The sequence below is a fragment of the Camelus ferus genome, chromosome 22, assembly GCF_009834535.1.
Source record: "Camelus ferus isolate YT-003-E chromosome 22, BCGSAC_Cfer_1.0, whole genome shotgun sequence".
Lineage (NCBI taxonomy): Eukaryota > Metazoa > Chordata > Mammalia > Artiodactyla > Camelidae > Camelus > Camelus ferus.
In genome coordinates this window covers 18,802,746-18,823,851 of record NC_045717.1, presented here as the reverse complement: position 1 = coordinate 18,823,851, position 21,106 = coordinate 18,802,746, and the positions used below count along the sequence as shown (strand labels likewise).

The window sequence follows — 21,106 nt, the reverse complement described above, 5'->3', positions numbered from 1 at the left end:
GCGTGGTCGGCGCTTAGCCCCGCCCTTCCGGGAGACGCATCCAGCAGTGGGCAACGCGGCCAACCGCCGAGCGGTGGCGCGCGGTGCTCGCTTAAGAGGGCGGGAAGGGCGGTGCTTCACCCGCGGTGATTGGCAGGGAGGAGTGGGGCGGGGGTAAAGCAGGTTCTTTGAGAGGTGATTGGCTGAGTCGGCCGCGGGGCGGGAAGGGGTAAGATTCGGTTAGGGATTCGTGAGAGACGATCGGAAGTTGGCTGCTGTCGTGGTTGAGCCTGGTGTTCAGAGAAAGGAGCGTTTGCGGACTCGGTGTCTGTCAGCAGGTGAGCGTTGCCGGAAGTTTCTCTAAGGGGCTCCCGGCCCTTAAGGCCCAGCGGCCTGGGAGTCCGTTGTGAACGTTGTGAACGTTTAACTCACCCCTGAAGGGAGAGAGTGCGGCGGTAATGCGGTTCACTGGGGCCTGGGACCAGGGAGTCAGGCCTGGTTCGAATGCCGCCCTCGCCCCCGCGAGAGCCTCTGGGAGGTTTCAGGTGGACAACCCTGTAAATGGGAGTTCGAATCTGGCCTCTGCCACTCACCGCGCGAGGTCACGTTTCCCCGCCGATTGAACCGGGTCATGAAATTTTACTGGCATGACTTATGGCTACATGATAGAAACTTATAGAAACTTCTCTCCATCCACACTCCTAGCCCGGACCACCGTCGCTCCCTGTCTGGAAGACTCCAGGAACCTCCACACTCAGTCTCTCTGCTTCCAGACGCAACAACATCCCTAATTTTACACTTTTCTATAGTAACCACGTTAAAAAAAAAAGTTAAAAAAGAACAGGTTAAATTAACTTTAATATATGTAACCCAGTATAGCCAGAGTGTCATTTAAACATGTGATCCATATTAAAAAAAAAAAAACATCTGGGGTATGTTACATTGCATTACTCAATAGTAAGGATCTGAAATCCTGTGTATGTTTTACACTTAAACTGCATCTGTGATTCAGGTGCTACATTTTTACCGGAAATAGTTTAGGTTTCATATAGTTTACCGCTGAAGTATAGGTTCACACGCCCAAGCTGTTTCCAGCATAGTTAAAAGTTTTTCATGAGCCCAATCTTTTTTGGTTGCTTTTAAATTGAAGCGTTACTTGATTTAAGTGACACGGAATGTTCGCGTTTCACAGTGGCACTAGCCACGTTCAGGTGCTCATGACCTCCTGTGCCTGCTGTATTATTGGGCAGTGCAGCTCTGAAACAGATTGGATCAGTCACAACTGCTTAAAATGTAAGTGGTTTTCTATTGTTGTCAGTGTGAGAGTACTTTCTTCAAGGCCCTACATGCGTTGTTTCTTACTCCCCACCCAGCTCCAACTTCAGTTCAGCAGACTGACCCTCTTTTTGTTCCATAAAAATCTGACATGGCACTCCTTTTCTCCCAGCTCTTGGCATGGCTGGTACCTTCTTGTCATTCAGGTCTCTGCTCAAATGTCCTCTCCTGGGGAGACCTTTCCAAGGATCTCCTAGACAGTGTTCAGATTCACAGGGTGTAAGCCTGAACAGTTTCAAGCCGCTAGCATTTCTTATCCAGCCTCCTCTGTGGCCTCTTGATGTCAGGCATTTTTGTATCTACATCTCACAATAAGTGAAAAAAAAAATTTTTTTTTTTTGTTTTTTAATTGAAAGAATTATTTTGCTTTCCCCATTGAAAAGATTTGGCTGCAAGAAAATTCACATTATGATTGGCTATGATTTCTTGGCAGTCACTGGGCATACTTGGGAATTTTTGTGACTTGAGAAAATCTAATTTTCAAATTATTTCCGAATGTAATTTGATTGTTTATGAATATGAAATTTAATGATGAATGAAATTGTTATGATGTTATGTTTTCTATACGTTTGATTAAACATTTATTCATTCCAACTTTGTAGTTTTCTTTTTGCATCATGGAACTTTTTTTTCCTTTATCTCCCCACCCCAGCCTTTTCATAGCCCCTAAAAAGCTCATCAGCCATGAGTATTATGTCTGTGGTGCTAATGAAGAAAGTGGCCCTGTCTACAATGCCTTCTCCCTACAGCTGGCTGAATAATCTTCAGTTGTAAACCAGATCATGTCATTACTCTGCTTAAAACCTTCAAAAGCTTATCATACCTAGAATGAAACTTAAGATCTTTACTGTGGCTTAGGAGGCCCTGCATGGTGGCCTCAGCTGACCTCTCAGGCCTCATCTATCAGTCTCTCTCTTGTCACCACTCTCAAGCCCTGCTGGCTTTATTTCCCATCTTTCAACACACCACATTTATTCCTGCTGCAGGGCTTTGCACTTGCTGTTCCCTCTACCTGGAGTGTGCTTCCTTCACATAATTGTGGGGCTGTTTCATTCTCATCATTTATGGTTCACCTCACATGTCCCTCCCAAAGGAGCCTTCTCAGACAACCCTAGTTAAAGTAGACCTTCATTAATCACAAAAGCCTTCTTTCTTATCTTAGGAACACTTACCAGAATCTGTATATATATATTGGTTTTACTTGTGCTTATTATCTCTTCATCCTTCAGTAGATTGAAAGCTGACTGAGGGCAGAGATCCCACCTGTCTCACATTGACCTCTCTGTATTTTCAGAGCTTAGCACAAGGCTTCACATATAGGAAGTCTTCAGTGATTTTTTTTTAAAAGAATAAATGTATATAAAGGGTTAGCATAAGGGGGAGATATAGCTCAGAGGTACAGCACATACTTAGCATGCACGAAGTCCTGGGTTCAATCCCCAGTACCTCCATTAAAAAAAATAAAATATCCTAATACCACCCCCCGAAAAAAAGACAACTAAAAAGGAAGGGGGGCTAAGCATAGTACCTGGAATGTGAAAACTACTCCATAAACATGAACTGTTAGTAGTACATAGTAATAAGTCAACGTTTTTCTTATCTAATATTTCAGGTGCACTCACACTCAAAAAAGCATAAGAAATGCTGTAACAAAATACATTCTTACCCATTACCCAGCTTAGAAGTCAAACTTACTGATGCAGTTGAAAGGCCTTATATACCCCTGCCTCAAACTCATTCCTCTCTTCTTTTTTCAAATGTAACTACAATTATGGATTTGTGTATTCTTCTGTGCGTGTTTGTACATGTTTAATATATGCCTTTAAACTATATATAGTATTGTATGTAATGTTCTCCACTTTTACATGAATAATATCTGTGCAAAGAAGAACTACTAGAGCAGGCCTAAGCCTGCTATCCTTAGAAAGTCCTGTTTGAAAGATTGGCCCTTGGCTGGTGTCTAGGAACTTGGATTTCAGGAGGTGCCTACCATTTCCTAAATGATACAGGTGGCTCATGGTGCCAAAACTGTACAGTGTGGTTTGTGTTGAACACCTGCTTTCCTTCTGGAGTCTGGAAGTTTGGTACTTGACTAGCCCCCCAGAATACCCTGGGCACTGAGTCTCTAATGAGCTTTCCTGATGGACAACATTTCACACATGTTATCACAGCTCAGCTGTAGGAAGTAAGCACATCCTGTGTGACTCCACTGGGAGAAGACTCTTGGAGTGCCTGGTTTCCTTCAGACTTTGCCCCATGAGCCTTTTCCCTTGGCTGATTTTGCTTTGTAACCTTTCGCTGTAAGAAACCATAGCCCTGAGTAGGCTATATGCTAAATCCTTTGAGTCCTCCTAGTAAATCATTGAAATGATGGGTGATCTTGGGGACCCCTGACACAGTATCATACTGGATATATCCTGACAGGGCTGGAACTAGGAGGAGGAAAGCAAGGGCACAAAATTTAAGGAGGCACTCATTGTCAGTCACACAAGTGCCAGCCTGTACCTGCATGACCCTGAGGGTGAGCGCCTCCTAAAATTTTCACTCTAGAAAACTAGCTTGCTTCACTCTGGTCCCAGCCCTACCTTCTGAAGCTTGCTTTTTTTGGTCTAACATGATGCTTTTGAGATGTATATATGTGACACATGTGTAGCTCTAAGTCATTTTCACTGCTACATAGCTGTGCTGTCTGATGTGGTAGCTACATGTGGCTATTTGTATTTCAGTTAATCAAAATTAAATGAAAAATTAAATTCCCCAGCCACTTAGCTACTTTTCATATGTTTGATAGACACCTGTGGCTAATGGCTACCACATTAGAAAACTTAAAGAATACTTCCATGATCACCGGAAGTTTTGTTGGACAGTGTTTACTTATCCATTTACCTCTTGCTTGATACTTAGTTTCCAGTTTTCTACTCTTACAAACAGCGCTGTAGTGTTCATTGTTGTGCACGCTCTCTGTGTACACATGCAGGAGTCTCCCTAGGATACGTATCTAAGAGTTGAATTGCTGGGTTTGGGGAATATTCACCTTTACTTGATATTGCCAGTTCTTCAAAATGATCACTCCAGTTCTCACTACCACCGGCAGTGTTGCTCTTGCTCAGTGTCCTTATCAACACTTGCTATTGTCAGACTTTAACATGTTTGTATCTCTGATGGGTGTGAATTAGTGGTTTCAGTTTGTATTACCCTGATTATGAGTGAGCTTGAGCTTTTATATGTGTTTATTGGGCCATTTGCCTTTTGTGAATTGCCTGTTCATATCTTTACCCATTTTCCTACTGGATTGTCCATCTCTTGAGTGCAGGAGTTCTTACATCTGAGGCTTTCCTCTTCATTTGTGTGGTATCTTCTGATGTTCAGAACTTATTATTATCATTGTTATTATTTTATTATCAGAATTATAAATCTTCTTACAGTTTGTGTTTTTTTTTGTGTGTGTGCCTTGCTTAAAAAATCTCACTCTGAGGTCAGTAAGATATCCTACTGTATTTTCTTCTGGAAGTTCTACTTTTCATATTTAGCTTTAAGAAGAAATCTACCTGGAATTTATTTTTGTTTATGATGTGTGGTAGGACTGTGTTGTAAAAATTTTAATGTGGTAACCAGTTGTCTCAGCTCTATTTACTGAGGAGTACAGTGGTTCTTAAAATGTGATCCCCTGGGGATCCCCAAGAACCTTTTAGGGAATTCATGAGATAAACTAAAAGAATGATTCTAAGGCATCACTTGCCTTTCTCATTTACGCTATGTGTTGTCATGTGCACTATTGGTACAAAAGTAATGATGGGTAAGGCTGCTGACCCCTCAAGCAGGAATCAGTGCAGTGTCGCCATGATGTGGTAGCGGTTGCCATTGTATTCCTCACCACCACACACTCAAAGTTAAAACAGTTTCACTTAAGAATATCCTTAAAGAAGCAGTGAAAGTAGTAATTGTGTTCAGGCTTAGCCCTGCAGCAGGTCTTTCTAATATTCTGTGTGGCGAAATGGGAAGTTTGCATAGAGCAGTTCTGTCGCATGCTGGAGAAGGATGGTGGTTGAGGTAAAGCACTTGTGTAGTTGTTTGAGTTTAGATAGAACTGCTGACTTTTTTCATGAACACCATTTTTTACTTGAATAGTTATTAATTATTCAGATTAGGATATTTGGCATATAGTTTCTTAGACATGAAGTGAGTGATCACTTAGAGTACAATTGACAGTTTGTTGCCAATAATCATATTCGAACTTTTAAGCAAAACTTAGACATTTGGGAAACTTATTCACCACCGTGAGCCTGACTTTTCAGGATTTAAAGGCTTTCCTGATGAGATCAGTGGTGATACTAACAAATATGATTGTGAAAATACTGTATAGTGAAATGCAAAAACTCAGTATATCAGTATTTTCCAGAAGACCAATGCATGATGTTACAAAATCAGTCATGAGTAAAAAGATCAATTAAAATTGTAAGATAGGCCAGTGGGTTTCATTGTAACAGTATGAAAAGTTTATTGATACAATTTCACATTCCACATTGTAACTAACTTTAATACACCACTACTTGTTGAGTTTTGGTATAGTAGCAAAGTAGAATATCCCCAATTAGCTGAAAAGGCTTTAACACTCCTCCCTTTCCCAATTATGTATCTATGTGAGGCTGGATTTTCTTCATATATTTCAACCCAAACATCATATTGCAACAGATTGGCTGCAATAAACTGTGTGAGAATCCAGCTGTCTTTCATTAACACCAGACAGGAGCTTTACAAAAATGTAAAACAATGCCATTCTTTTCACTACTTTAAATGTACACAGTTATTTTAAAATAAATAGGTTATTTATATTAACATTTAGTAGATTTATTAGCTAATTTAATTTAGTTAAATATTTAAAAGTTTCCTGAGTTTTAATTTCCAGTTCAGTAAATATAAATACATATAGTCTCTGTCCCCATAAACAGCAGTTCGTTAGGGTCCACATTAATTTTTTTTTAATTTAATTTTTTAGAGCAGTTTTAGGTTCATAGCAAAATTGAGAGTAAGGTACATAGACTTTTCATATACCCTTTCCCCCTCCCACGTGCATAGTATCCCCAAGCATGAACAGCCACCACCAAAATGGTAAATTTATTGCAATTAATGAGCCTGTACATCATCACCCAAAGTGTGTAGCTTACTTAAGGCTCACTCTTGATGAACATGTATCCATCATTACATTATTGTACAGAATATTTTCACTGCCCTAAAAATCCTCTGTGCTCTTCCCAGTCATCCCCCGCCACACTCATTAATTTTTAAAAGGCTAAAGTGATCCCAAGACCAAAAATTGTAAGATCCTCTGAATTAATCCATCCTTTTCCTAGTGATCTGTAATCTCTGCCTAGAGCAGGTTTCCATCTAGTCACATGTCTTCCATTGGTCTTTTTGTTTCTTCCTGTGCCAATACCACATTGTCTTAAATATTACCACACCATAATCAATCTTGGTAAGGCTAGTTTCCCATCTTGTTCTTCTTCCATTGGTGTTGGTTATTCTTGGCCTTTGTTCTTCCACAGAAATTGGGATGCAGAAATATTTTTTCCTATGACAAAAGTATTATATGTTTAATGCAAATAATTTTTAAAATACAGAGTTGTGAGAAAGTTATAATTACCCACTACAGATAAACTGTTAATATTCTGGTGTATAGCTTTATATTCTGCATGTATTACATATATATACACACATACACATACATGCACAATACACAGTTTCACATATGTATACATACATTTTTGTATATATGTGCCATCAAAACAAAAGTGGGGTTATATTTTACCTTGTTTTTATATCTAGGTTTCTCCCCTTAGTATTATGCATATATTTCCATGTCATTTAGTATTCTTCTGCATTATCATTTTTAATGGCTTCATGGTATTCTGCTTATGAGTGTGTAATTGTTGTTATAATTTATGTAACAATTTTCTATGCTGAAATTTTAGATGCTTTCTTGTTTCACCTCAGAAGCCTGACTACAGCTAACCTTCTTGCCACTGTCTTCATTTACATGTGTGATTCCTTAGGGTCAATTCCCAGGAGAGGACTGGTTGGCTTAAAGTGAGGGCTTCAGTTGTGAGAAGCTGGGATAACTTGAACAGAGGCAAAGGGTGGTGGAAGACAGTGGGGCCAGGCAGATAGAAAAAAGTGGGAGTTGCAAGGGTTTTGGTCAAGAAGGTCCCAGTGAAGTAAGAAGGGATATAAATGGGGGAAAAAGAAGCCAGCAAGGTCCTGCCATCACAGCTCACTGACTGAGATGTTTGAAAGGGTAAGAGAGGAGCAGAATAAGCCTGAGGAAATTGTAGTGATGAAGGACTAGCCTCAGCACAGCTGCCCTAGAGCTTCCCAAGGGCTCATGGGAGAGAGGAGGTTTTCTCAAGGGCAGAGGTGCCAGTGCTTTCAGTCCTTTGGGGATCTGAAGAGAATACTCTGTTGCTCTGCTTTAATGCTTTCCCTCTGCCTTAACTCACATGGGTCTACTCTGGACAGTCCTAAAATACTAGCTACATAGGGACCATCAGGCTGTGACACAGTTAGTGGGCATCTCCTCTGATGTAGGGAGCCAAGCTGAAGTGGGGTTGGCAGGCAGTGATGGGGGCCTGGCAACGGCAGCTGAGGGCAGGCAGCCCCTGGGATCGGAAGACCAAGATGGAGGCCTGGCCCAGCTTTCTCTTATTAGCTGAGTGAACGTGGGTACATTCTCGAACTTTTCTGAGCTTCAGCTTCTGCAGCTGTAAAACAGGGCTAAGTAAAACCTGCCTCACAGGTAGTTGAAAGGATTAAATTGGACAGCATTCATAAAGCATCTACAGGGTGTGGGCTCTTTGAACTGCTTAGTAATCTTATTTGAGTAAGTTATTTAATCATTCTAACTTCAGTTTCCTCATCTGATAAATGGGGATAATAATACACTTCTTGTGATAAGTAAGATGAAATGTAAGAAAGAGCTTTGAAATGAATCTCAACAAGTTATTGTTTCTGGGCACGTGCAAATGGTTGCCCCAAGTGTGTACGGGTGCCAGTAACAAGCACTGAAGGTCACAGGTTGTCAGGCACAGCAGGTTTTACTGTGTGTGTGGAGGAGTTGGATGTGTGCAGTGCTGGGAGAGTAAAGGACACAAAGGCGGAGGAGTTGGCCGTATTGTAGAGTCTCATCTTACGCCAGGATTAAATTTTAGAGTCAGAGCATGAGTTACGTTTACCCTTAAAGCTCCTCACTTGTTCACAGAGCATCTCTCATTAAGTTCAGTAGAATCAGTTCCTCTTCAGCATAGGATTGGGTTGGGCACCAACTAAAATGTTGAGCTTAGGTTTCAGGGCCATGCTGAATTAAAAACAGCTACCCACAGTGAGAGATGCATGGGAACTGAGAGCAGCTGAGGGAGTGGTCTTAAATCCTATCTCAGGGCCTCTGGGTCTTATGCTCAATACAGCTTTATGTCCTTTAACAAATATTTATTGATCACCTACTGTGTGCCAGACACTGTGCTAGACAATAGGGAACAGCAGTTAAAAAGATAGACCATTGCACATTATCTTCTAGTCAGGGAGGCAGACAATAAACAAACAAAAAAGATAGTTTGTGAGATGGGAGTACTATGGGAGACAAAACAAGACAGGGGTTAGGACATTCTGGAGTGGCCACTTGCAATTTAAATGAAATAGCCTGGGAAGCTGGGAAACTCTGATTTTCATAAGCCCTGTAGAAGAATAAATGAACCCTACGAACAGCCAGTGCAAAGGCCCTGAGGCAGGGAGGAGGGTGCCTGCATGTTTGTGGACAGTGAGGACCCCAGTGTGGCTGGAGTGGCGGGAAGGAGGAGGAGAGCCATGGGGATGAGATCTGATGCTGTAGGGCCTTGCTGATCTTGGCCAGGCCTCTCACCTGGGTGAGAGAGGAGGACTTTGGAGAGTTTAGAGCAGAAGAGGGACAAAATATGCTTAGTGAGATCACTCTGGTTTCGGTGTTGAGAAAAGGTTGAAGAGGGACAAGGGAGCTACTTAGAGGACTGTTATAGTGATCCTGGTGAGAGACAGCAGTGGCTTGAACCAAGGCAGTGAGAACTAGTTAATTCTGGATATTTTTAAGTTACAGCCTACATTGCATCTACTGTCAGGTTAGATGTGGGATATGAAACAGTAAATGAGTTCAAGGGAAGCTCCAAGGGTTTTAGCTTCAGTCTCGGGGTGGAGAAGCCTTTGGGAGAAACTGGAGCAGCAGCTGTGTACGTGTGTGTGTATGTATGTAACTGGTTTAGGACAGGTTAAGTTTGAGATCTTAACTAGACACCCAGGGGGAGATGTGGAGTAGATAGTTGGATCTAAATGAATCCAGAGCTCAAGGTAGAAGTGTTGGCTAGAGCTCTGTGTTTGGAAGTCATCAGCATGATAGACAGTGCAGCTGACCCTTGAACAGTGCAGAGGGTTAGGGATTCTGATGCCTGTGCAATCAAAAATCCACATAGAAGTTTTGACTCCCCCTCAACTTAACTATTAATAGCTACTGTTGACTGGAGACTTACTGATAACATAAGCAATCAGTTACACATATTTTGTATGTTATATGTATTAGATGCTGTATTTTTATAATAAAATAAGCTAGAAAAAATGTTAAGAAAGTCATAAGAGAAAATACATTTACAATACTGTACTGTATTTATCAATACTGTAAGTTTACATCATCTGTTTACAGGATGAATCATCTATCAGTAGCTACATCAGTATTGCCTTATATGATACAAAATACTGTAGATGTTACACATCTTAACACTGTACATCAAAAATGAAAAGATGATGTGAAAAATAAATTCATATTTATTACAGGTATAATAATTCATGCATTGATAATGAGGAAGCAGCAATGATTGCTTTATGGCAGCCTAGTGAATTTGATGATGCCATGTACCATCTGTGTTTTTGTGCATAAGTTTTGATAAATTTTAACTTTTTATAATAGTTTCATGTATATTTTATGGTAGTAAATGATGAAATAGACTAGTATCTACATATATTTTATGTATTCATGACATACCTTTTTCTTAACTTTTTTGATATTTCTAGGCTACGTGGTTCATCTGTGAGTTTTTATTTAAATTGTCACAAACCTCCCAAAAATTTTTCCAACATACTTATTTAAAAAAATTCACATCTAAGTGGACCTGTGCAGTTCAAACCTGTGTTGCTCGAGGGTCAACTGTATTTAAAACCATGAGGTGGGATGAGATCACCCAGGGAGTGGATGTTGGTAGAGAAAAGGTCCAAGGCTAAGTTGGGCTTGTCAACATTAAGAGGTGAGATGAGAAGGAACCAGCGATGGAGACTGGGAAGGAGTAGCTTTGGGTGGAGAGGAGGAATGGGTGAGTGTGGCATCCTGGATGCCTGTGTTGAGGGCAGAGGGGCATGGAGAAAGGTGTTTGCACTGTTAGGTCATTCCTCTCTCTGAGCATTGGCAGTGTTATTTGAGAATGTGAAATACACATGATGCAAGTCCACTGTCATGATTGAAGATACACAATTCCAGTAATGTGTGGGAGTCTAGGAGTGGCTGTGGGAATCATACAGGCACAGCTTACAGTTCCTGTGCTATGCTTTAATATAGCCTGTGGACGGCGTCCAGGCCGAGAAGGGCTTCTCTGAGAAGCCACATGGCACAGTGCCCTGGCCCATTCAGCCTTGGATGTGCATCCAGGCACTGTAAGCCTCAGTTTCCCTATCTGTAAAATGGAGCTCTGATAACCTCCACCCAGAGCATTTATACGGATTCAAAGAGAAATTGCACCTTAATTGCTCAGCCAGGCCCAGGAACCCCCCAGGTTCCATAAACAGTAATGATTCCGTGACTTTGTGTTCACTGTGTGTTCTCCACTGTGTGTTCTAAATGCTGCAGTACAGGTGCCTCACTGTGTCACAGACTCACGGGGATGCTCCGTGCAGATCCACTCACCCATTCCTCTCCACCCACCCCACCAAATGAGTCACACCACTCTTGTCATTCCAAGAAATCTTAATTTCTTTATTGTTTGATTTTTTTTTGACTCAACAATTTTTTTTAACTTTTTGTTTTTTTCTGAAACGTTCTTGTTGTTATGAGCCTTTTGTTTTGTTCTCGTTAAATGCACTCGACCCAAAATTGGTTTGGCATATCGAAAAGGAGACCAAGGAGGGACTGAGGGCAAGGGAGAAGGGGGAGGAGGCCTGAATGGACAGAGAGAAATTGAGGGTGAGAGAAGAGGAACACGGAGACAGTGAGAAAGATAGGGAAAGAGGTGGAGACAGAGAAAAAGGAAGGCAAGGAAAACCAAACACAAAAGCAAAAAAAAAAAAAAAAAAAAAAAAAAAATCCAGAGAAAAATAATTAACAAGATTTAAAAGCAAATGAATTCAGGGGCCCAAGGAAGGGAGTAGGAGAGGAAACCAAGACCCTTCCTTCTCTATACCGTCCCAGCTGGGGTGGGGGCATCAAGGCACCAGGTCTGGTTGGGGTGGGGGGACACCTGGGCTCTCGGGGTAGCTTTGTGCTGGACTGCAGTGGTGTCCAGCTCTACCAGGGGGGCCCTGCCACGCAGCTCTGAGGCCTGGGAATCCACCTTGGTGATTCTGGCTGGAATGGGAACCAAGGGACCCCCTGCACCCTCACTCTCCCTTTGATTGTCGGAGTCTGGAGAGATAAAAGGAGGATTGGGCAGGGGAGAGGAAGCAGGACTCCTTGCTTGCCTCCAGTGCCCCTGGGAACTCTCCCATCCTGCCTTCTCTTCCAGCCCTCTCTGCTAGTGTCAGAGGCAGCCTCTGACTAGCTGGGTTGATGCCCAGGCTGGGCCATCTCCTCCATTTACCCTTGTCTCCCACCAACTCTTCACAGGTCTCTAGCCACCACTCCCTACAGAGGAGTTCCTGGCCTAGTGAAGCCAAGGAAAGCCATGGATCTGTCTCCTGCCTCCCTCACAAAGCCATCCGGACAAGACCTTTCCCATCCTTCATCTCCCTGTCCAGACTCACCCATGGTCTGGTGAAAGGGGTTAATTAAGCCTTCCTACCCAGAAAAAAACAGTTGGAACCCAGCCTTACTTTCTCCCCGCACCTACCCCCCTGAATGGGACAAACCACCATCTTTGGTCTGACCCCTTCTCCCCTAACTGATGGGGACAAGCCAGCCCCAGCTCCCCAGGAGGAGGGGCATTCTAGCAGCAAAAAGGGCCCCTCCAGCCACTTATCTGTCCCTTCCCTCAGTTCCTCCCTAGAGTCCCTCCCCCTTAACCTAAAGAAATTCATGGCAGCAGCAGGCTAAGACCCAAAGATGTTTGAAAACTCATGGCACTTGTGAGAAAAGAGGGACAGAGATGAGAGGTCAGAGCAGAGGTGGAGGGCCACCCCTGGGGAAATGGCAATGATGGGGCTGGGCTAGTATGGCAATGGGACTACGCTACCCCCAGTGTTGGGGGGTTGTTGCTGGGAAGGCCAGGGTGACAGACTGGAGAGGAGGGGACTGGGAGAGGTACTCAGGGGACATCCCAAGCCTGGAACTTCTGGTATCTGCAGGTTTGGGGTTGAGCCCTCAGAAGGTGGGTGTCCCGACCCTAGCCAGGCCTGGTACCTGGTATTGCCCTCCCCTGCGGGAGTGTGTAGGGTAGGGAAGGTGATTTCTCACCTTTGGCCTCCCCACCCCCTGAAAGAAGACAACCTCACCACTCCCAGCCCTCCCTTCTCAGTCATACCCACCACTATCAAACCCTGCTGCCCTCTTTTTCCTTCCCCGTCAACCTCTCTAGGCAGGAAATCAGCCACTTCTTCCCAGGCCAGAGTCCCAGAAGCAATATACAAGAAGCAGGAACTCAAAGGGAAAGCACAGCCATCTTGGCAAAAGCATCTTTGGGTGTGAGGGTGCCTCCCCCGGGCCAGTGGGGAGGGGTGGCGGAGACAGGCCCCGAGTCCTGGGGCAGGCAGTGAGGTACACGCCCCAGGAGGGCTGAATGATGCCAGGGAGAGGCGGAGCGGGGAAGGAGGCGACAGAAACGGGTGCCGGGAAGGAAACGGGTTCTTTGTTTCGATGTTGCTTCTAGATTTTGTTTTCTGTCTCTGGATTGTAAAAAGCTGCTCTGGCGGCCCGCCCACCCCGGCTGGGGATGCACACATACACGGAGAAGTCCTGGCTGCCAGGGCCCGGTGGCGCAGCTCTGCTCCGGAGAAATCCCGGGCTGGCCGGGCCGCAGGTTCCCGGTGGCTTCAAGTGATGAGATTTTCTTTTTTTTTTCTTTTTTTTTTCTTTTCCATTTCATTGAAATATTTACAGCAATGGGGGAAGAGGAGGAGAGAGGAAGGGGTAAGAGGGCCCCCTGGGGAAAGATCCAAGCCCAGGACCCACTCCCCAGGGAGATCCAGACCCAAAATCTGCTCCCCAGATAGCCGAGCCCACAGGACTGGGAACTGCTCAAATATGGCCACCCCTGTGGGCTGGGGGCCCTGCGGGGAGTTGTGCTTCATCAGGAGTCGCCCCAAGGGAGGGGGTCATTGGGTGCACTCAAGGAGGGCTGAGGGGGGCAGGCTTGCTGGGAAGGCAGGGACAAAGAGCAGAAAGAAGGAGCTTCGGAGAAAGATCTACCTTTAAACCACCAGCCACAACTGCCCATTCCTCTTGCCTTGGGGCTTTCTCCCACCTAGGGTTCTCTCCCCGGCCAGAGGCCCCAGGCTCCTCAGAGCAGGGAACTGCAGTGCAGAGGAACCTGTCCATCTGTCCTGCCTCCACTGCTCCCTCCCGGTGCAGCTGGCAGCACTTCTGGCTGCAAAGAGAGGAGCAGCTGACAGGTTCCATCCAGCAGGGCCTTTGGCCCAGGGAAACCGGAGCCCTCGTTTCCCTCCAGGGAGTAGGAAGAGTAGGGGGGAGGGGGAGGTCAAGAGTGGGCTTCACCCTTCCAAATTTTCCTTCCTCACTCCCCTGGGGACCTCTTGGCTCCTCACCGCACTTCCCCCAAATTGAGCTGGTGCACATGGCTGGTGGGAAACCCTGTCTGTGAACCCTGCACCTTAGGCCCCCACAGCAGAGCCCCTGAGGGGCTTGGAGGGCCCACGGCCAAGGGGTGCCTGGAGAGAGTGGTCCATTGGCCACTGCCTCCATCAGTCTCCCTCTCCCACCAGAGCCCCGCCCAGGGTTCCCTCCCTGGCCTGGGCCACCAGCCCCTGGTCCATGAGGTCCCTTAGAGACTGGTAACCAGTTGCATCTGCCCATCCCCATCAGGCCCTGGCCCCTCAAGGCCTGGGGCCGCCAGGTAGCCCTCATGGCTGGGCCGCCGCACCTGGTAATAGCCCTGCAGGGGGTTCCGGGCCACCAGGGCCGGCGGGCGCGAGGTGTAGTAGATTTCGGGGGGACCAGGGGGTGCGGGTGGGGGTGGGGGCAGGGCCTCACTGGGCCCCTCAGGGCTGCTGTCCGGGTAGGAGGGCGAGTCCCGCAGGTTGGCCCCGCTGGCATAGAGGGAGTCCCGGCCCGGAGGGGAGGAGAGGGGCCGGCTGGTGGCCCCATCCTCCGCCGTGCAGCTCTCCGACTCGTCCAGATCGCTCTGGTACAGCACCGACTGGGCCCGGGGCAGCAGCAGTGGCTCCTCCAGGGCCTTGTAGAGAAGTTCGATCTCTGCCCGGTCAGCACCCCCGGGCCCACCTGCCTCTTCCTCGCCGCTGCCCCCCGGCACAGGGGGCACAGGGGGCTCAGGTGGCGGAGGGCCCTTGGCTCCGCTGCTGCCGCCCCGCAGGTTGTTGTGCACCAGCTCCGAGATGATCATCTTCTCGAAGGCAGCAGCGTCGGCCAGGTTCCGGCCTCGAGGTGGCTCGGGGCCCCCGTCCCCTGGAGGGAAATCCCCACTTCGCAAGGAGTAACTGTTGTTGAAGTTGCCGTTGAGGGGCAGCGTGTCCATGCCGCAGGCTTCCCGGCCTCCCAAGGGGTGCTCTGCAGGCAGAAGGGAGCTGCTCAGAAGGAGAGCCAGGCAGTGAGAGGGGCGCAGGCCATGTGGAGGGGGTTGTCTGCTTTCATCTGGTTTTCCCTGGGCTGAACCCTGCCCCTGGGGACTTGTATTTGCTCCCTTCCCTGGTAGTGGGGACACTAGCTCAACAGTTGTTAATGGAGGTGGGTGTGGTAACCAGTTTCCCCAGGGTCCCCTCCTAGCTGGGGGCTCAGAATCTCAGCAATATGAGGAGATCTGAGTGACCAGGTCCATTTCCCATGGTCTGACCCCCATCACCTTCAATCCCCACCTAATGCAATACCATCCAGAGACTGTATGTGTGCTTGGTGGGGGGCACCTGAGTTCTCTCTAAGTGAAGCCATCTGAGGAGGTCACTGTTGCGTTGCATTCCCCTCCCGACCTTGGAAATGTTACTAGGAAACAGTCACACTTACTGGGTTCCCGGTAGCTCCCTGCAGTTGCCAGTGAGGAGGGAAAAGAGAAGGTGAGGGTGAGCTCAGAATGCCAAGTCCAGGTTCCAGGTCAGGAAGCATGAGGTTGCCCCAAGTGGAGACCCCACACTCCCTGACCTGGGCCATCACCCTCTCCTGGCACCAGCGTGCTCTCACCTGGGGAGTTGAAGACGGGGGGTGAGGAGGGATTGAAGCCCACTGACTCAGCAATGAGGGTGTTGTAGGGGCTAGTGCCCCCACGGGGCTGCAGCACAGGGTTGGTCAGCAGATGGTTCCCCATGGTACCTGCCCAAGAGGTCAGAGGTCACAAGGCAGCCAGGGGACACAGGCCTGGGAATCTTGAGGGACTGGAGCTGGCTCAGGGGATGCCATCTCACCTCGGTTCAGGGTAGGGGTGCTGTTGATGTCGCCTGCCATGAAGGAGGATTCCGTCTGTTTCCTCACGGTGTCATTCCACATCCTCCGGATTCGGCTCTGGGGACACAGCCCAGATGTGAGGGGGCTCTTGGGCCGCCTACCCACCAGGATCCTTCTGAGACCACTTGCCTGATGAGCACTACCAGGGACCTGGGTGGAGAACTGCCCTACCTCTCGGGCTCTCGGGTCCAACACTCAGCCCCAGGGAGCCCTGCCTGGTGCCCCAGCCCCAGCCCGGATACCTGGGTCCCCGTGTAGTAGCGGGTGTTGCTCCGCATGGCTGAGGTCTTGAGTGAGCCATGAGCGCCCCCGGGCGGGGAGCGGATGCAGCAGTAGGAGTGACGCAGGCACTTGCTGTACTCCTTATGCACCTGAGGGGCGAGGAGGACAGGCAGTTGGCAGTGGGTGCCCCGGCCTTGGGAGTCCAGAGACCAAGCTCCCGGTGGGCATCAGAAACCTCACTATCTCCTGTCCCCTAACAGCCAGCCATGCAGGCTCTCTCTTCCCACCCAGGCCCATCCTCCTTTCTCCACCTTCACCAACAATTTCTCATCCATTTATTCACTCGGCAGATCTTTACTAAGCATCCTCTGTATACCCGGCATGGTTTAGGCCCCAAGGATAGACACAGATCAGACACAAAGCCCTACTTCTCAGAGCTCGTATTTTCTAGTAGACAGAGATAGAATATATGTGCAAACATCAGAACTTGATGTTGGGTGTTTGATGGTGTGAAGTGCTGCCAAGACAACCGTGGCTGCGGGTTAGGCTGGGGTAGGGGTTGGGGGGGTGTGATTTCAAATAGATCAGGGGAGGCCTCACTGAGACGTTTCTGCAAAGACTTACAAGAAAAAAGGCAGTGAACCCTGCAGATATCTGGGGAAGGGCAGGGGACAAGCCCTGAGGAGGGTCTATGTCTAGGTGTCTAAGGGAGCAGAAGAAGGCATGGCTGGAGGGAAGGGAAGGGAAGAAAAGGGGAGCCCAGGTTGGAGCGTGTGGGCTTGGGGGCTCCTTTAAGGATGCTACTGGCACTGTGTGAGGTGGGGGCCATGCAAAGATGCTGGCTTTGACTGTGTGCCTCATGAGGGCTATGTAAGACTGTCATTGTCCCTGTGTGATGAGGACCATGGGACAGTTCTGAGCAGAACAGGGATATAATCAACCTTGCAGCAGAGAACTCCTTCATCCCCTCCTTAGGCTTACCTTCCTCACTGTTTCCCCCAGAGCAACAACGGTCTGACTGGGGCTCCCCACTGCCTTCAGGATGAGTCTACAAATGCCTTGGCTCAGTCCCCCTGGCTTTAGTCTTGAGCCTACTGCCTGTATACCCTCCCCACATTCCTCTGCTTCTGTTATCTCCTTATTTTTTATTTTTTATTTTTTTTTAAGATTCAGACTTTAACATACAAAGGAAACCTCCTATCACCACAAAACTCAGTTTGTCCCCATCACAGCAGGAAATGTTCTGTCTGGGTGGCAGCACTCAGTCATCTCCCTCCACATGCTTGATCTGTGCCCCACGCTGTGGGGAGGGTCTGTCATCACGGCCCTGTCGTGCTCTTCCAACTCTCCAAATCTGTCCTGCGGTCTCGTTCCTCCAGGCCACTATATCGTGCTCTTTCCCAGAACCCTCTTCACCCCTGGCTAAAACCTCCCTGACCCTGAGCCCGTGCTTCCCTCCCAGCAGACACACGTCCCACCACAGAAGGCAGGCACCTGGGCCCCTTCCCTGGACCTCACCTTCTTCTGTAAGGCGCAGTGAAAGACGAAGATGAAGACCCCCTGGAAGGCGTTGAAGGTGGTGAAGAGATAGGCCATGACCACCGACTCCTTGTTGATGAAGAGGAGGCCGAAAGCCCAGGTGAGGCCCAGCAGGAAGAGCAGCGCGATGGCCCCCAGGGCCCAGGATCTGGGGATGAGTGGAGAGGGGACAGGGATGTCAAATGTCAAAGTCCCCACTAGCAGAGACCCCTCCTGCAGAGCCTTGCTACATGTCCCGCTTTGGGTGGGCCTGGATACTGCCTGCAAAGACCCGCTCAGGGTGAGTGGGCCTGCCCAGCAACACTTTGACCCAGGCTGATCCCGAGGGGCAGGCAGAGGTCAGGGGCCAGGGTTCCATGAATGGCCAGTCCTTCCCCTGCACCCTTCATCCTTTTGGCCATGTTTCCAGGCCTTTAAACCATCTTTTGCTGCCTATTTCTCTTTAAGTTGCCCTGAAAGGGACTCAGCCTCACCCTAAGCAGTTACGTGCCTAAGACTATTGTTGGATGTGTTAATGCCACGTTTTCTAATACTTTTTAAATAGCTACGTAAACAGCACAATGAAATAACAATTTTGTCCTTAAAATCACAGTATGTGACACCAGAGGTGAGAACACTAGCTTTTAGGAAACCCTGGGAGAGGCCTGGCCCAGCTTGGGGGGCTTGGGGCATGGGTGTGGGGAGGGGGTGCTCACTTAATGTTGTCGAGGCGACTGGAGTCGGGCTTGAGCACAGATGAGCTCCGGATCATCTTATGCAGAGTCACCATGAGAAACACCAGGTTCACCTGGGGATGGGACAAGGGGAAGAGCTGGGCCGGGGTCGCTCTGCCTCTTGGTGTCAGCTCCTGGCCAAGTCTCAGCCTCAACCCCCCTTCTTCAGGGCCCCCTCTGCTGGTGTACCTGTCCCCAGGTGCCTGCTGACCGGTAGCTCTTAATGTGGCTCCTGGGGCTGGGGGGCCAGGGCCCATGGCCTGACACAGAGCAGGGGCTCATGTCACAGCTCCTGGATGGACGGCACTCTACAGACCCACTCTGCTCGTTTTCTTAGTTGGCTGCTCAGTTCTGGTGGTTTTCAAGGGCTTGGGGAGAATGGGGGGCTTGGGGTCAAAGCTAGCCTAGGTGAAGGACAGGGATTCAGTACTGGGGATACTTCCTTACAACTTACCACGATAACAAAGGACACGGGCCCAATAAAGCTCCAAATGAAATAATTGTCCACTCGGAGCCAGCAGCTGTAAAGAAAGCAGGGCCAGGGTAGCAAGAGGTAAAAGGGTGGGCTTTCCCCCCTCTGACTCCAGGAGCCCAGTGCCCCAAGGTCCTGGCCCAAGGAGTGCTGCTGAGCAGGGAGCCAAGGAAGAGGAGAGACTTGGGGGTGAGGGGCACTCACGCCTTCTCGGTGCCGTAGCTGCGGTAGTCGATGGCGGCTGCGATGCCCACCACCAGGGCTGGGAAGCAGTACCCGCCCAGGTAGTAGTACTTGGTGCGGGAGTACTCGCTCTCAAACACCTCCACCAGCAGCAGATAGAGGTGCACGCCCTCCAGGCACAGCCAGGAGAAGGCAGCCAGGAAGAAGTAGTGCAGCAAGCCAGCGAAGATGGGGCAGGCAATCTAAGGGGGTGGGGAGCACCACAGGTGAGGGGCTGCCCCCGGCCGGCTGGGGTCACCTCTCCCCCAACTGTTCCTGCCCCAGAGTCCTGCTCACCTCATACTGAGTCTTGTCTATCCCAACCAGGAAGAGCAGCTCAGCCAGGAAGAGGTTGATGCACAGGTTCTTGTGGATGGTGTTCCGGTCAGTCTGCAGTCCCCGCAGGAAGCAGAAGGTGGAGATGCAGATTGCCAGGCAGACCAGGGAGATGACGATGCCCACCCAGGTGATGACCGACAGCAGCAGCTCATTGATGCGGCCCTGGTACTGGGGGAAGGAGCAGGGGGTGTGCTTAGAGCCTCTGACCTTGCACACAGCCAGGGCTCAGCTTAGGTGTCAGCTATGGGCAAGGCTGTGGGCCACAAGCACCACCAATGCAGCCCACCTGGCCTTCTGCCCCCTTGGCTAGCTTGCCAGCCCCCACCCCTCTGCAGGCGGCACGCTCACTTCCTCATGCTCTGGAAGGCTCGTGGAGAGATGACAAAGGTGACACCAACTTGCTTCTCCAGGGTGCCTTGGGAGAAGGTGGGACCATGACCAGAGAGAACCAGACGTATGGCCTCACGCCCCTGGCAAGACTCAGGCCCCCCATGCCCACGAAGCTGGCCTTCCCTGGCACCGCCCATGCAGCGCTCTCTATGCCATGCAAAGCCGGGCCAGCAAGTGGGCCCGCCCGGAGGAGCGGAGTGCCGGCCAGCTTACGATCTCGCGGTGAGCCATGAGCACGGCAAAGTTGGTGAGGTGGCTGCAGGCACACGTGGTATGGGTCTTGTTGGACTCCACCAGGCGGCAGCCCTGGGTTGACCAGTAGCCCAGCATGGAACGCTCCGAGTAGTTCCAGAAGGAGCAGTTAGCATTGAAGTGGTTCTTGGCCTGTTGTGTGGTGGTGGCCGGGGGGTCAGATCCAGGGAGTCCCACTCCAGCCCCCAAACCCAGCTATGGGGACAGGGGCAATCACAAGAGAAGTGCCTGGGGCTTCGGGCTCCAGGCAACAGTCTAAGATCTCTGGGGATAAATGGCCCAAACTGCTGGATGAGGGCTGGGAGGCTGGTGCCCCAGGGAGGAGTTGTAACTTGCTCTTGGGGTGGGTGAACACACAGTGGGGGTGGGGTACACAGCATGGGAAAATGGAGGATGCTGGGACCCTCACGGAGGGAGGGGCACTTCAGCTCACCTCTAGGTGGGCCACGGTGAAGACGACAGGGTCCATGAGGAAGACGCGGCTGGACTCCTTGTTGATGGATGCTGCGATGACCTGCGAGTTCACCACCAGGGAGGCGCCGCCCGGGCCCCCAGTGCCCGCTTCGCCCGCCAGCTTCACTGTGGCGTTCTCGGTGGACAGGAAGAGGCCCAGGTTGTTGTAGAGGATGAAGACAACTTTGACCACTCCTGGGGGAGGACAGGCACGGCGGGGTGCCATCAGCCCCTGACTGGTACAGCTCCACTCATACTAGCCATACTTCGGGACCTCCGAAGCCAGGCTGTAGCCCAGGGAAGCGGGGCTTTGGTAGCCTTTCCACGGGAACACTGCTCAGTTGTAGGCAT

General features: G+C 49.1%; 1 protein-coding gene and 1 long non-coding RNA gene across 6 annotated transcripts in view; one reads left to right on the top strand and one right to left on the bottom strand.

The window, feature by feature from the left end:
* Nucleotides 1–112: 112 nt before the first annotated feature.
* LOC116659028 lies at nucleotides 113–19,783 on the top strand. The gene is made up of 3 exons (XR_004314301.1): nucleotides 113–317; nucleotides 17,838–18,014; nucleotides 19,649–19,783. It is a non-coding gene; the product is annotated as an uncharacterized LOC116659028 (long non-coding RNA).
* The window catches only part of ADGRL1 (adhesion G protein-coupled receptor L1), a 43,335-nt gene continuing 33,659 nt past the window's right edge, over nucleotides 11,431–21,106 (bottom strand). The window contains exons 13-24 of one of the 5 annotated variants that reach the window (XM_032465446.1): nucleotides 20,736–20,950; nucleotides 20,264–20,434; nucleotides 19,619–19,828; nucleotides 19,304–19,524; nucleotides 19,082–19,148; nucleotides 18,610–18,701; nucleotides 17,894–18,062; nucleotides 16,396–16,524; nucleotides 16,114–16,210; nucleotides 15,893–16,021; nucleotides 15,719–15,736; nucleotides 11,431–15,268 (exon numbers count right to left, since the gene is read on the bottom strand). In XM_032465446.1, the coding sequence (XP_032321337.1) occupies nucleotides 14,526–15,268; nucleotides 15,719–15,736; nucleotides 15,893–16,021; nucleotides 16,114–16,210; nucleotides 16,396–16,524; nucleotides 17,894–18,062; nucleotides 18,610–18,701; nucleotides 19,082–19,148; nucleotides 19,304–19,524; nucleotides 19,619–19,828; nucleotides 20,264–20,434; nucleotides 20,736–20,950 (2,261 nt within the window). In that variant the 3' untranslated portion in view covers nucleotides 11,431–14,525. The remainder of the gene's footprint in view (nucleotides 15,269–15,718; nucleotides 15,737–15,892; nucleotides 16,022–16,113; nucleotides 16,211–16,395; nucleotides 16,525–17,893; nucleotides 18,063–18,609; nucleotides 18,702–19,081; nucleotides 19,149–19,303; nucleotides 19,525–19,618; nucleotides 19,829–20,263; nucleotides 20,435–20,735; nucleotides 20,951–21,106) is intronic. The other 4 variants (XM_032465447.1, XM_032465450.1, XM_032465448.1 and 1 more) reach the window with 4 other exon arrangements.